The 12,103-nt window shown below is 60.5% G+C and overlaps 2 protein-coding genes across 2 annotated transcripts; both read left to right on the forward strand.

Moving 5' to 3' along the window:
* The first annotated feature begins 4,812 nt into the window (after positions 1 to 4,812).
* Positions 4,813 to 9,159, forward strand: LOC308060583 (E3 ubiquitin-protein ligase TRIM62). Its single transcript, XM_080379490.1, has 6 exons — positions 4,813 to 5,524; positions 6,099 to 6,527; positions 7,051 to 7,146; positions 7,762 to 8,018; positions 8,092 to 8,207; positions 8,405 to 9,159. Exons 2-6 carry the CDS (start codon positions 6,120 to 6,122, stop codon positions 8,953 to 8,955), a joined length of 1,428 nt encoding a protein of 475 aa, XP_080235616.1. The 5' UTR covers positions 4,813 to 5,524; positions 6,099 to 6,119; the 3' UTR covers positions 8,956 to 9,159.
* A 1,294-nt stretch (positions 9,160 to 10,453) lies between these two features.
* SVBP (small vasohibin binding protein) lies at positions 10,454 to 11,570 on the forward strand. Its single transcript, XM_080379494.1, has 3 exons — positions 10,454 to 10,617; positions 11,147 to 11,268; positions 11,349 to 11,570. Exons 2-3 carry the CDS (start codon positions 11,149 to 11,151, stop codon positions 11,433 to 11,435), a joined length of 207 nt encoding a protein of 68 aa, XP_080235620.1. The 5' UTR covers positions 10,454 to 10,617; positions 11,147 to 11,148; the 3' UTR covers positions 11,436 to 11,570.
* Positions 11,571 to 12,103: the final 533 nt, after the last annotated feature.

A 12,103-nucleotide genomic window follows, 5' to 3' on the forward strand; every position in this document is an offset into this window, starting at 1 on the left:
GCCAGGTCCCCGCAGCCCGCCAGGGTCCCCGCAGCTCCACCGGTTCTTCTCAGCCCGCCTGGATCCCCTCAGCCCTCCCAGGTCGCCTCAGCCCGCCTGGATCTCCTCAGCCCCCCTGGTTCTCCTCAGCCCGCCTGGATCCCCTCAGCCCCCCTGGTTCTCCTCAGCCCGCCTGTTTTCCCTCAGCCCCCCTGGTTCCCCTCAACCCACCTGGATCCCCTCAGCCCCCCCGGTTCTCCTCAGCCCGCCTGGATCCCCTCAGGGCTCCCCCAGGTCTCCTCAGCCCCCTCAGATCTCCTCAGCTCCCCAGATCCCCTCATTCCACCTGGATCCCCTCAGTCCCCCTAGGTCTCAGCCTGCCTGGATCCCCTCAGCTTCCCTGGTTCTCCTCAGCTCACCTGGGTCCCCACAACCTGCCTGGATCCCTTCAGCCCACCTGGATCCCCTTGGCCTCCCCAGATCTCCTCAGCCTGCCTGGATCTCCTCAGCTCCCACAGGTCCCCTCAGCCCGCCTGGATCCCCTCAGCCCCTCCAGGTCTCAGTCCACCTGGATCCCCTCAGCCTCCTGGTTCTCCTCAGCCCCCCCAAATCTCTTCGGTCTCCCCCAGATCTCCTGAGCCCCCCCAGTTCTCCTCAGCCCCCCTCAAATCTCATCGCCGAGGTCCCCCTCAGATCTCTCCCTCCAGGTCTCCTCAGCCCCCAAATCTCCTCAGCCCCTCTCCCTACCTCTGCAGCCCCATAGCCCCCCTCAGGGTGTCACCCCCACCTTTGCCCCCCCCCAGCCCCTTGGTGGGTCTCTGCAGACCCCAGGGTCTCCCCGAACGCCCCAGCTTTGGCAGCCCCTTGGGCCTCCCCATTTGCTTTCTTATCCCCACATTCCTTTTGCGGAGCATCCTTTTTCTTTAAAATTTAAATTTATTTCTCTGTTTTTTCATCATTTTATCCGTGTCCCCCTCATCTTGGCCCCTCACTCCAAATCAGCAGCTACAACCCCCAGGGGAAGGAAAATGGAGGCAAATCCCACCTGGTTCCCCGCCTTCCCCAAGGTCCAGGGGATGATGGTGCTTCTGAGATTCCAATTTAAAAACAACTTTTAAAAAACACAAAACTGGGGATTTTTTCCACACTTTCCCAAAATGGTCCATCATGTCAGGTCATTTAGAGGAGACAGATGCCCTGAACAGGTGGACCCATAATTAGCAAAGGCAAATGATGCTGCTGAGAGAGAGGTAGGGAGCAAAGAAGGACCAGGGATAGGGTGTGGTGGGATGGGATGAGCTTCCAGAAGGTCTCCATCAAAGTGTGGGTATTCTTCTGCCCTGGGTGAATGAAGAGGCATGAAGACACTGGGGAAGGTCCTGGCCAAAGTGGTGGTGCTGGGGCAGGGGTGCTGTCACCCCCCTGCTGACCCCTCAGGTCTGGCTGTGTCCCCTACCCATGTCCCTGTGCTTCTTTAGCAGCACCAGCAGCTAGCTAGCCTGGGATCCCCCATCACCCAATATTTCCCCATCTTGGAAGGTCCCCAGATCCATTAATTATCCATGACTCAACCGAGAACGTGAGCCAGCAGCTCGAAAACTCCCCTTTTATCTGATTTTCAGAAGTTGACACCTAGCAGTTGCCACTCAACGCTGGTGTCACACCAAAACAGGACACCAGGAGAGACTGGAACATCTCAAAGCATCGCTGATGTCCCTTAAGCCACTGGTGTCTGCCTGATGCCACCGAGTTCCAAGTTCCCCCTCATTAGGTTTATTTTCATCAGTGCTTTCACTTCTGCCGCAGCACTGGGGCTTTCGGCTGCTGGGATTTTTTTGGTCGTGATTATGAAACTGGTGGTTTTAAACCTCGGCACCATTTGATGAGATTCCTGATATCTGGGGGCTTGTCCAACCCCAAATTCATGGTGGGAGGACATGGTGTGGGTCACTCCTGATCTTGGGAGGTCCACCAAGGGTTGGTGAACGTGTCCTGGGACTGTCCTTGTTGAGACTGACTGAGATAAGCAACGCTCCAGGCTTTTTATCCGACCCTATGTTGGGTGGATTTAATCTTGGGTGTGGGAAAGGGGCCCCTTTCCTGGGGAGGTGGTTGGTATGCAGGGATAAAAAAAAAATTAAAATAATAATAATAAAACTGTGCCCGTCTCCATCCCAGGTTGCAAAATGGAGGAAATAAGCACTCGCCTTCTGAAAAAATAGGGTTCCAAGGCTGGTTTTGCCCCCGGGATAGATCCGACCGCGATTAAAAGGAGAGGAAGGCAGGAGCAGAGGTAATTCACCGCCGCAAATCACTGCCGTGGGGGTTTTGGGAAAGCTGTGGGGCCGCTACACCTGCGCGCTCCCCCCCCCAAACAGCAGCTCCTTCCCATTTCGGCATCACCATGAAGCCAGATCCGTCTGGCACAGCACCGGCACTTTGTAAACCCGCTCTCGTTGACGCAGTGGAGAAAGTGAAATGTTTATGGAAGGCAACCTGGGATGTCCCAATGGGAAAACATGATCCCTGAGGGGTGACACTAGGCTCCCGTTGAGCTGTGCCAGTGTCCCCAAAGTCTTTGTCCCCAACTGCAGGACACCAGGCATGAAATCCTTTAGGAAATGCCTCTCCAAAATGCCTCCATCCCACCTGCCCTCCCATTTCCTTCACAAGAAATCCCTTGTTTTGCATAAAACGCCAGTGAAAGCATCCACTGCCTGCCCAGAAGAGGTTCCCCGATGCTGGGTGGGCACGCTGGGCATCAGTGATGCTGGTGTTCCTGGTGCGGCTTGGGCCAGATGGGTGAAAATCCTCATTCCTGGCTTCTTGGGGTTAGCAAACCCATAAAGTGGGTTTTTCACCCCAGATTCCCAGCAATCCAGAGGGCTGGGTGCCAAGGTCCGTGCCAATGCTGGCATGAAGCTGGTGAAGGTTTTGGGGTGTTTGGTTGGGCAGGGGGGGAATAAAAATGAAGGTGCCTGAATTTCCCTTCTCCCTGCAAATGGGAGGGCCGTTTGGTTCTAATTAGGTAATAAGTTAATTAGGATTAATTAGTTAATGTTTGCAAAGCACTTAGGAGATGAAAAGCGCCAGCCTGGGGTGGCTTTGTGTAGACGTGCTCTCAGTGGAAGGGGTGCAAGGGCTTTGGCTAAAGCCCCCTCCCCATGAGGGCCCTAGGAAGGGACTCCTTAAGCCAAGCTGAGCCAGGCCGGGCTTAAAACCCAGCAAGAGGATGGGCTCCAGTAACAGGAGGTCTGAAATGGTGAGGGACGCTCCCGGCACTCCACCTTGGCTCCGGTGAGGGGAAGAGCTGTGCCGGGATGGAGGCATGCATGCCGAGAGCCAAGCGGGCACGTCCCAGCGTGCCCATCCTGCCGGCAGCGCTGTTTCATCCGGCGGTGGGGGGGAAAATTCCAGCACCGCAGCTCAGGGGCCTCCCTTCCCGCCAGCATCCCATGGGCAGAGCCGGCACACGCGGCACACGTGGGAAGGAGCCAGGTTTTCCCTGCCCGGCGGGTGCATCACCACGCTTTGCCAGATCACCCAGACCCTCACCCCATCCTGGCATCCTCCAGCACGCCAGAACCAGGGCAGAGAAGGGCTGCATACCCCCAAAAAAATAGGAATCAAGGCATGGCAGACCCCCCTCCAGCTCACACTGGGGTTACCAGGAGGTAATGAAGCCAATTTACTAATTAACTGGGATTAATTTCCCTGTTTGCCCATATACACCCGCCCCGCGGTTTCCCTTCGTTGCCTAACGAGCTGCGGGGATGAGCACTGGCAGTCCCGGCTGACAGCCACGTGGTCTGGTGGGACGATGCTCTCTGTTACCCAAATTTCCCGTGTATTTTGCCCACATGCTTGGGATATGAATTAAATAATAACCTGCTAATGACTCAGGATGGGACCCCCCAGTCCCGCATCTGAGCAGGGGGCTGGATTTGGGGTGAAAAAGGGTTGTTTTTTTTTTCTCCAGCAGAGCTGGCTCCATCCCCGCTCGCCGGCGCGGTTGTTTGATGATATAATTTCAGCCGTTCCTCAGTCCCCGGTGGGTCCCGGAGGGGAGACAAGACCTGAATTCCTAATGCAGAAAAACAAGCAGGAAAAAAACCAAATCCATGTGGGTTTATTTTTTTTAAATTTTTTTTTTTTTGCTTTTTCTAAGCTTTTTGGGCCTGTCGGGAAGAGGAACAAAGCGGGTGGTTATTCCCCAACAGGAGGGGAAGGGATATGGGGGGGATACCCAGGTTGTGCTGGGGGGGAGGGCGGGGCACAGAAAGGGGGTGCCGGCAGCCTGAGCGGGGCAATTTGGCAGCAAAAGCCGCAGAGTTTGTTCCCTTTGGCTCTGGGCCAGGCGTTCACACCACTGCTGCAATAGGCGGCTTAACCCCGCACCAGGGAATTGCGTGTATCCCCCCTCCCCAGGCCCCTCGCCCCCCACCCACCGTCCCCTCCTGCCCCCGGGGCTGGGGGACCCTGTCCTCCATCTTGCTTGGTCCTTGGAGGGGAGCGAGGGGATCCCCACGGTTCCCCAGGGCCCCGGGTGGGGGGGAAGGGTTAGGAGGAGGCCTTGCCATGGGGCAGCCGGTGCTGGCAAAGCCCACTGGTTCCCATGGGTCCCACAGGTCCCAATAGGTCCCATAGATCCTCCTAAGCCTCACAGGTCCCTATATGTACCATAGATCCCCATAAGTCCCACAGGTCCCATAGATTCCCCTTAAGTCTCACAGGTCCCCACAGGTCCCATAGATCCCCATAAGTCCCAGAGGTCCTATAGATCCCCATAAGTTTCACAGGTCCCCATAGGTCCCATAGATCCTCATAAGTCTCACAGGTCCCCATAGGTCCCATAGATCCCCATAAGTCTCACAGATCCCCATAGGTCCCATAGATCCCCATAAGTCCCACAGGTCCCCATAGATCTCCACAGATCTCCACAAGTCCCCATAGGTCCCACAGGTCCCACCATGGCCAAGCATCACGGTGAACGGGAAGGACAGCCAGACTAGTCAGCCAAAACTTTCAACGTGATTTTTGGCCAGATCGGTACAATTTGGGGAAAACTTGTGTTTTCTCAGCAGTACCTGTGGCAGTGTCACCTGTGGTATCCCCTGTCCCCACAGCCCCCCCCACTGCTCTGCCGGGGGGTGGGATGGGGGCATACAGAGGGATGGGACAGTGGGGAGGTGGTTGCTGGCAGGGCTGGGGCCCGCGGCGGAGCTCCGGGGGCCGCCCCGGCGCCGCGGCCCCTTTAAGCGCCACCCCCCTCCCCCCGCGCAAAAGGCCGCCGCGGCCCCTTTAAGCGCCCCCCCCGCGGGCGGGCGGGCGGTGGTGCGCGCCGGTGGGTCGCGCCGCGCGGGGGACAATGGGGCGGGGGCGGCACCACGGTGGCTGGCGGGGGCGGGGCTGGCTGGGCAGGAAGTGCCGCGCGGCCCCGCCCCCTCCTCCTTGCCCACCCCCCGCCCGTCGCGGCGGGGCGCGCTGTGAGGCGGCGGCGGGATCGCTCCCCTCGGGCACCGGCAAAGGCCCCGCCTGCGGCTGGGTGAGGGCGGCGAGCAGCGGCGGCTGCGGGAGGCGGGGGGCGGCCTCTCTCCGGGGCTTGGCGGGGGCCGGGCTCGAACCCGGGGCCTTTGCAGGGCGCGGAGCGGGGGGCGGGCTCGAAGCTGGGCTCCCCGGTCGCAGCCGGCCGGCAGCCTCAGCTCCGGCCCCCCCGATCCAGCCTCACCCCCTGCCCCTGAAATCCAGCCTCGCCCCTGGGCCTCTGTAGTCCGGCCTCGCCCCCGGCCCCCCACATCCAGCCTCACCCCGGCCCCCCACTGCAGCCTCACCCCCGGGCTCTCCCATATATATCATCTTCACCCGCAGTTACTCCCCCGTTACAACCCCATTGTACCCCACAGGCTCCTCCGTATCACCTTCACCCCCAATTCTCCCCTATTACATCCTGATCCTGCACTGCAAGCCCCCCAGCACTCCATTGCAGCCTGACCCCTCAATTCCCCCCCATTCCCCAGCCCCCTCACCAGCAGCCTCACATCCAGACCCCCACGTTTTCCCCCTCCCAATCTCGCATCTGCCCCCAGGACCCCTCTTTACCGTCTGCCCCCCCTCCCCAGCCTCTCCCCCAGCCCTGAGCCATGGCTTGCAGCCTGAAGGACGAGCTGCTCTGCTCCATCTGCCTGAGCATCTACCAGGACCCGGTGAGCTTTGGCTGCGAGCACTACTTCTGCCGCCGGTGCATCACCGAGCACTGGGTGCGCCAGGAACCCCAGGGCACCCGCGACTGCCCCGAGTGCCGCCGAACCTTTGCTGAACCCACCCTGGCCCCCAGCCTCAAGCTGGCCAACATTGTGGAGCGTTACAGCGCTTTCCCCTTGGATGCCATCCTGGGTGCCCAGCGCAGCCCCTTCCCCTGCAAGGACCATGAGAAGGTCAAGCTCTTCTGCCTCACTGACCGCGCTGTTGTCTGCTTCTTCTGCGACGAGCCCGCCGTGCACGAGCAGCACCAGGTCACCAACGTGGATGATGCTTTTGAGGAGCTGCAGGTGGGTCCATCCCTCCCTGGCCACGGAGCACCATCCCTCCAGGATCCCCTGCCCTGAGCTGCTCCTCTGAGCTCCTTTGTCTGTCTGTCCCCTCTTGCCTTGCTGTTGGCTCCCGTCCATCTGTACCTGCACCCCTTTTGTCCCCATTGGGATCAGCCCTGTCTGTCTGTCCATCCATCAATCCACATGCGCTTCTGCAGCTGCCTCCACGGGGTGCCCCCTTTTCCATCAACACTGGAGGTCCTTGGGGCTCCCCAAACCAGCCAGCCATGCACCCCCATGGATCTGCTGGGCTGTCCCTCAAGTAAGACCCCTCCGAGCCATTACCTATCCCCCAGCTGTGCCCTGGACAGAACCCTCTGTGCCGCAGGGACCAAGGGTGCCCCTGCCACCCTCTGCACCTCCCTTTCACACAATCCCTGTAACCCCACAAGCCAGGTTTTGGCTGGAAAGCTGGCTGCTGGGATCGGTTTTTTCCCCCAAATCCCTCATTTTATGGGTTTTTTTCCTCCCCATCTTGCAGCGGGAGCTGAAGGAGCAGCTCCAGGGGCTGCAGGAGAGCGAGCGTGGCCACACTGAAGCCCTGCACCTGCTCAAACGGCAGCTGGCTGAAACCAAGGTATGAGCGGGGACGTGGCTATGACCCCCAGGTAGCTGGAACCCGGACCTCCTCACTTCCCCCCAGCCCTTCCCTGTGCACCCTTTGGCAGGTGGGTGCAGGAGTGCAGCCGGGATTGGGTCAACCCCATCCCTCCTCCGACAGCACCCCAACCCCAAGCCTGGCCAACCTGATTTTTGGGTCCTCCAAAGACTCCAGACCCCACAGTTTCATGGATCTGCCCCATGTTTTCCTTCTGCAGTACCACAAAACCCGCCAGCAGGTTGACAAAGCCACCCATCAGGCTGCTCATCCCTCTTTTTATTTCCTGCAGGGCTGCTTTTCTTTATCCTTTTAATTAATTCATGTTTTGTATTTATCTCCTCCTCCTTGCCCAGGGGTTCAGCTTCCAGCAAAGTTCAATTTTATCTTCATCCCTGCCAGTGGTGGGTTTTATTTATTTTTTTTTTTTAGGTTTGCTATAGGGATGCAGGGTCACATGTCCATCCTTGGATGCTTGGAGCTTCCCAAATTGTTCGAGTTAATGGGGCTGTAGGGGTTTGTTTCGGGGAATTACGTATTCATGAAGGGGTCAGGGTAGGTTTGGGGAGTCCTGACACCCACCTGCACCCCAAGTCCTCAGCCAAGAGCCTGCGGGTGACTATCGGGGAGGCTTTCGAGCGGCTGCACCGGCTGCTGCGGGAGCGACAGAAGGCGATGCTGGAGGAGCTGGAGGCGGACACGGCGCGGACGCTGACCGACATTGAGCAGAAGATCCAGTGCTACAGCCAGCAGCTGCGCAAGGTGCAGGAGGGCAGCCAGATCCTCCAGGAGCGCTTGGCCGAAGCCGACAAACACGTCTTTTTAGCTGGCGTCGCGTCCCTTTCTGAGAGGTGGGTGACACCAGGGTGACACTGGGGTCCCCAGCGTCATCCCGCCCTCTTCTCCATCATCTCTCCTTCGCAGGCTGAAGGGGAAGATCCATGAGACCAACCTGACCTACGAGGACTTTCCCACCTCCAAATACATGGGGCCGCTGCAGTACACCATCTGGAAATCCCTCTTCCAGGATATCCATCCTGGTGAGGGGCATGGGGATGGGCTGGCTGCGGGGGCAGGGGGTTCCTGGTGAGGGGCAGGGATGGGGACACACCGGTGAGGGATGGGGACACACCACTGACCTCACCATGGTGGTTTGCAGAACGGTGGGACAAAGCCACCTGTGCTGGGTCTGGGGGCTGCGTTGACGCTTCTCCCCATGTTGTGTGTCCCCACCCAGTGCCAGCAGCCCTGACGCTGGACCCGGGCACAGCTCACCACCGCCTGATCCTCTCCGACGACTGCACCATTGTGGCGTACGGCAACCTGCACCCCCAACCGCTGCAGGACTCCCCCAAACGCTTTGACGTGGAGGTCTCGGTCTTGGGTTCGGAGGCCTTCGGTGGCGGGGTCCACTACTGGGAGGTGGTGGTCTCCGAGAAGACCCAGTGGATGATTGGTTTGGCACACGAAGCTGTCACCCGCAAGGGCAGCATCCAAATTCAACCCAGCCGAGGTTTTTATTGCATTGTCATGCACGACGGTAACCAGTACAGCGCCTGCACCGAGCCCTGGACCCGGCTCAATGTCAAGAGCAAGTTGGAGAAGGTGGGGGTCTTCCTGGACTATGACAAGGGGCTTCTCATCTTCTACAATGCCGACGACATGTCCTGGCTCTACACCTTCCGGGAGAGGTTTCCCGGCAAGCTCTGCTCTTATTTCAGCCCTGGGCAGAGTCACGCCAACGGGAAGAACGTCCAACCCCTCCGGATCAACACCGTTCGCATCTAACGGGGTGGATTTGGCCCCTGGGGTTTGGTGTGGATCCCCCCACCAGGTGTTTTCCCACTGTTCGGTGGAGTTGGGCTGATCCTGCCCCAGGAGCTGCCCCCGTACTGGGCAGGATCCGGCCTTTTCACCCCCCTCTGTCCTGCGCTTCCAGGAGGGTCCCGGCGCAGGGGGGCCGGGCAGTGGCAATAAAAGGATTTGGAGAGATGGGGCCGGGTGGTGGAGAACCCCTGGGCAGGAGTTGCGCCGGATGGGATGGTGATGCCAGGATGTGCCACGGTGCACCATGGTGTGCCACTGTGCCATAGCGCACCATGCCATATGGCACCATGCTGTGGTGCGCCACGCGGTGCCGTATGTCTGGCACTGTGCCATATGGCACCATGCTGCGGTGCGCCACACGGTGCCATATGTCTGGCACTGTGCCGTGGTGGGCTGTGCCATATGGCACCATGCTGCGGTGAGCCACATGGTGCCATACGTATGGCACAGTGCCATATGGCACCATGCTGCAGTGTGCCACACGGTGCTATATGTACAGCACTGTGCCATGGTGGGCCGTGCCATATGGCACCGTGCTGTCTATACGGCACTGTGCTGTCTATATGGCGCTGTGCCACAGTGAGCTGTGCCATGCCATACAGCACCATGCCGTGGTGCACCACGCTGTGCTGTACGTATAGTGCTGTGCCATGGTGCACCGTGACATGCCAAATGGCACCATGCCGTGGTGCACTATGCTGTGCTGTACATACGGTGCACCGTGCCATGCCATACATCCAGCACTGTGCCAGGGTGTGCCATGCCATGCCATACAGCACTGTGCCGTGCTGCGCCACACTGTGCTGTACACATGGCACCACGTCACGGTGTGCTATGCCGTGCCATACATACTGTGCTGTGCATGATGTACCATGCCGTGCTGTCGTGGCCCTGGGGATGCTGGGGAAGCGGGAGGGCTCTGTATAGGGGATGGTGCCTATGTGTGGGGACAGTTCCTCTATAGGGGATGGCGCCTGTGGGGCTGGGCTGGGGAAAGTATATGTATATAGGGGGGGCACAGCGTGGAGAGTGGGGCTGCGCTGCAGGGTGTTGCGTGTGTATTGAGCTGTATATGGGTGGGCTATAGAGGGGGTGTGATGCATGGAGGGGGTTTGTATAGAGGCTGGGCTGTATAGGAGTAGGGCTATACAATACATGGAGAGGGGCTGTGTAGGGGCTGGGCTATATAGGGATAGGGCTATACAGAGGGTGTAATACGTGGAGGGGGCTGTATAGGGGTGGGCTATACAGGGGTGTGATATATAGGGTTGGGCTGTGCAGAGGGTGTGATGCGCAGAGGAGGCTGTGTAGGAGCTGGGCTATGCAGAGGTAGGGCTATATAGGGGGTGTGATGTGTAGAGGGCGGGCTGTATGGGGGCAGTGGGAAGGCTGGGGGAAGCCGGGGACACTGGGATGGTACTGGGGGGACGGGGACACCCCGCCGTTCCCCGCCCGCCCGCCCGGCGGCGCTGCTGCCCCTCCCCGCGCTAGGGCTGGCGCCGCTTGGGCAGGGGCGGGGCTGCCTGCGCGTGCGCGCGGGGCGGGGCTCTGCGCAGGCGGCGCGGCGCGGGTAGCGGAGGGGCGGGGCTCCGCCGCCATCTTGCCCCGGGCACGGGCCCGCTGGTACCGGGCGCTGGGGGGCTGGGGGGTGGGGATTGGGGGGGCCGTGGGGAGGCTGCGGTTTATGTGGGGCTGAGAGGGGGCCGTCGGGAGCCGTGGGGCTGAGGGGGGACCGTGGGGGACCGTGGGGGGCCGTGGGGCTGAGGGGAGGCTGCTGTTTATGTGGGGCTGAGGGGGGCTGTGGGACATGGGGGGTAGGGGATGGAGAGATGCATGTGGGGCACGGGGGCTGTGGGGCTGGGAAGACTATGGGATCTATAAGGGGTTGTGGGGCTGGGGGGTGGAGTGTGGGGAGAGGGAGCAGCTGAGGGATGTGGGGGGTGTTACAGTGAGGAGCCTGTGGGGCTCAGGGTGTGGGTCGGGGGCCCCTACGTTGCCTGGGGGGGTGTTCTGGGATGCGGGGGGCAGGGGTGGAGCTGCAGGCCCGGTGGGGCTGTGGACATGGAGGGGGGGGCTGTCAGTGGGGCTGGGGCTAGTGGGGTTGGCAGAAGGAGGAGTGGGGGGCCCTGGGGTGACCCTGCCCTCGCCCCAGCCATGGAGCCGAGTGGGGGGGGGCGGAAGGAGCGGCCAAAGCCCCGGGAGCCGGCGGCTCGCCTGGAGAAGGCCAAGCAGAAATCGGCCCAGCAGGAGCTGAAGCAGAGGCAGAGGGCTGAGGTGAGTGACCCGGGGGACACACACACAATGGCAACACTGGGGCTGACCCCCCCATCACCTCTTTGTCCCCCCTCCCGCAGATCTACGCCCTCAACCGAGTGATGACAGAGCTGGAGCAGCAGCAGTTTGACTCCTTCTGCAAGCAGATGCAGGCCTCCGGCGAGTGAGGCGCCATGTGCAGCCCCCCACCAACCCCCCACCCCCTGGCAGCTGCCGCTCGTCCCCTTTTCTAACCCCTTTGTTATTTATTATTGAATAACTGTTTGGTTTTTTTTAAATAAAATTTGTGGTGGTTCCACGTTTCTTTGGCTCCTGGTCCCTCAGCGGCACCGGTGGCTCCAGCCCGGCCCAGTGCCGGGTGGGAATGGCGTGGGGGAGGCCAGATCGTGGCTGGGCGCCAGAGCAGCTGTGGCCACCGGCCGCCAGCTCCAACCCCCCTCACACCGAGTGAGACCTTGGTCCGCCGGTTCCCTGCCAGGGGGAAGGGTCCTGCCCTCCCAGTGCCTGGATTCGGCTGCTCCCCAGGGCCACTGGAGGGGTTCTGGTGGGGGCTACGTCCAGCTCTCGCAGCTGCTTGTGCCGCAAGAGCTTCCCCAGGGACCCTGAATGTTTCTCTCTGCCGCTCTGTGCAAGGTTTGACCTTCGCTTCCTTCCTCCACCCACACGCCCTCCGCTTTCCAGCCGCCGCCGTCCGGCATCCTCTGGCTTTCCAGAGAGTTTGGATTGCCGCCTTCAAATCCCATTTTCCCCTTCCACCTCCCTCCTGCACCCCAGCGAGCGCACACCAAGGGCGGGGAGGGGGGGGGGCTGCGAATAAAACACATCTGAGAGATCA

This window comes from Falco punctatus (assembly GCF_963210335.1).
Source record: "Falco punctatus genome assembly, chromosome: 3".
NCBI classification, from domain to species: domain Eukaryota; kingdom Metazoa; phylum Chordata; class Aves; order Falconiformes; family Falconidae; genus Falco; species Falco punctatus.

Coding starts and splice junctions, on each gene's coding strand:
- LOC308060583 (XM_080379490.1), top strand. CDS start 6,120: ATGGCTTGCAGCCTGAAGGACGAGCTGCTCTGCTCCATCTGCCTGAGC. Junction 6,528..7,050: donor ATGCTTTTGAGGAGCTGCAG/GTGGGTCCATCC, acceptor CCCATCTTGCAG/CGGGAGCTGAAGGAGCAGCT. Junction 8,208..8,404: donor CTTCCAGGATATCCATCCTG/GTGAGGGGCATG, acceptor GTCCCCACCCAG/TGCCAGCAGCCCTGACGCTG.
- SVBP (XM_080379494.1), top strand. CDS start 11,149: ATGGAGCCGAGTGGGGGGGGGCGGAAGGAGCGGCCAAAGCCCCGGGAG. Junction 11,269..11,348: donor AGCAGAGGCAGAGGGCTGAG/GTGAGTGACCCG, acceptor CCCCTCCCGCAG/ATCTACGCCCTCAACCGAGT.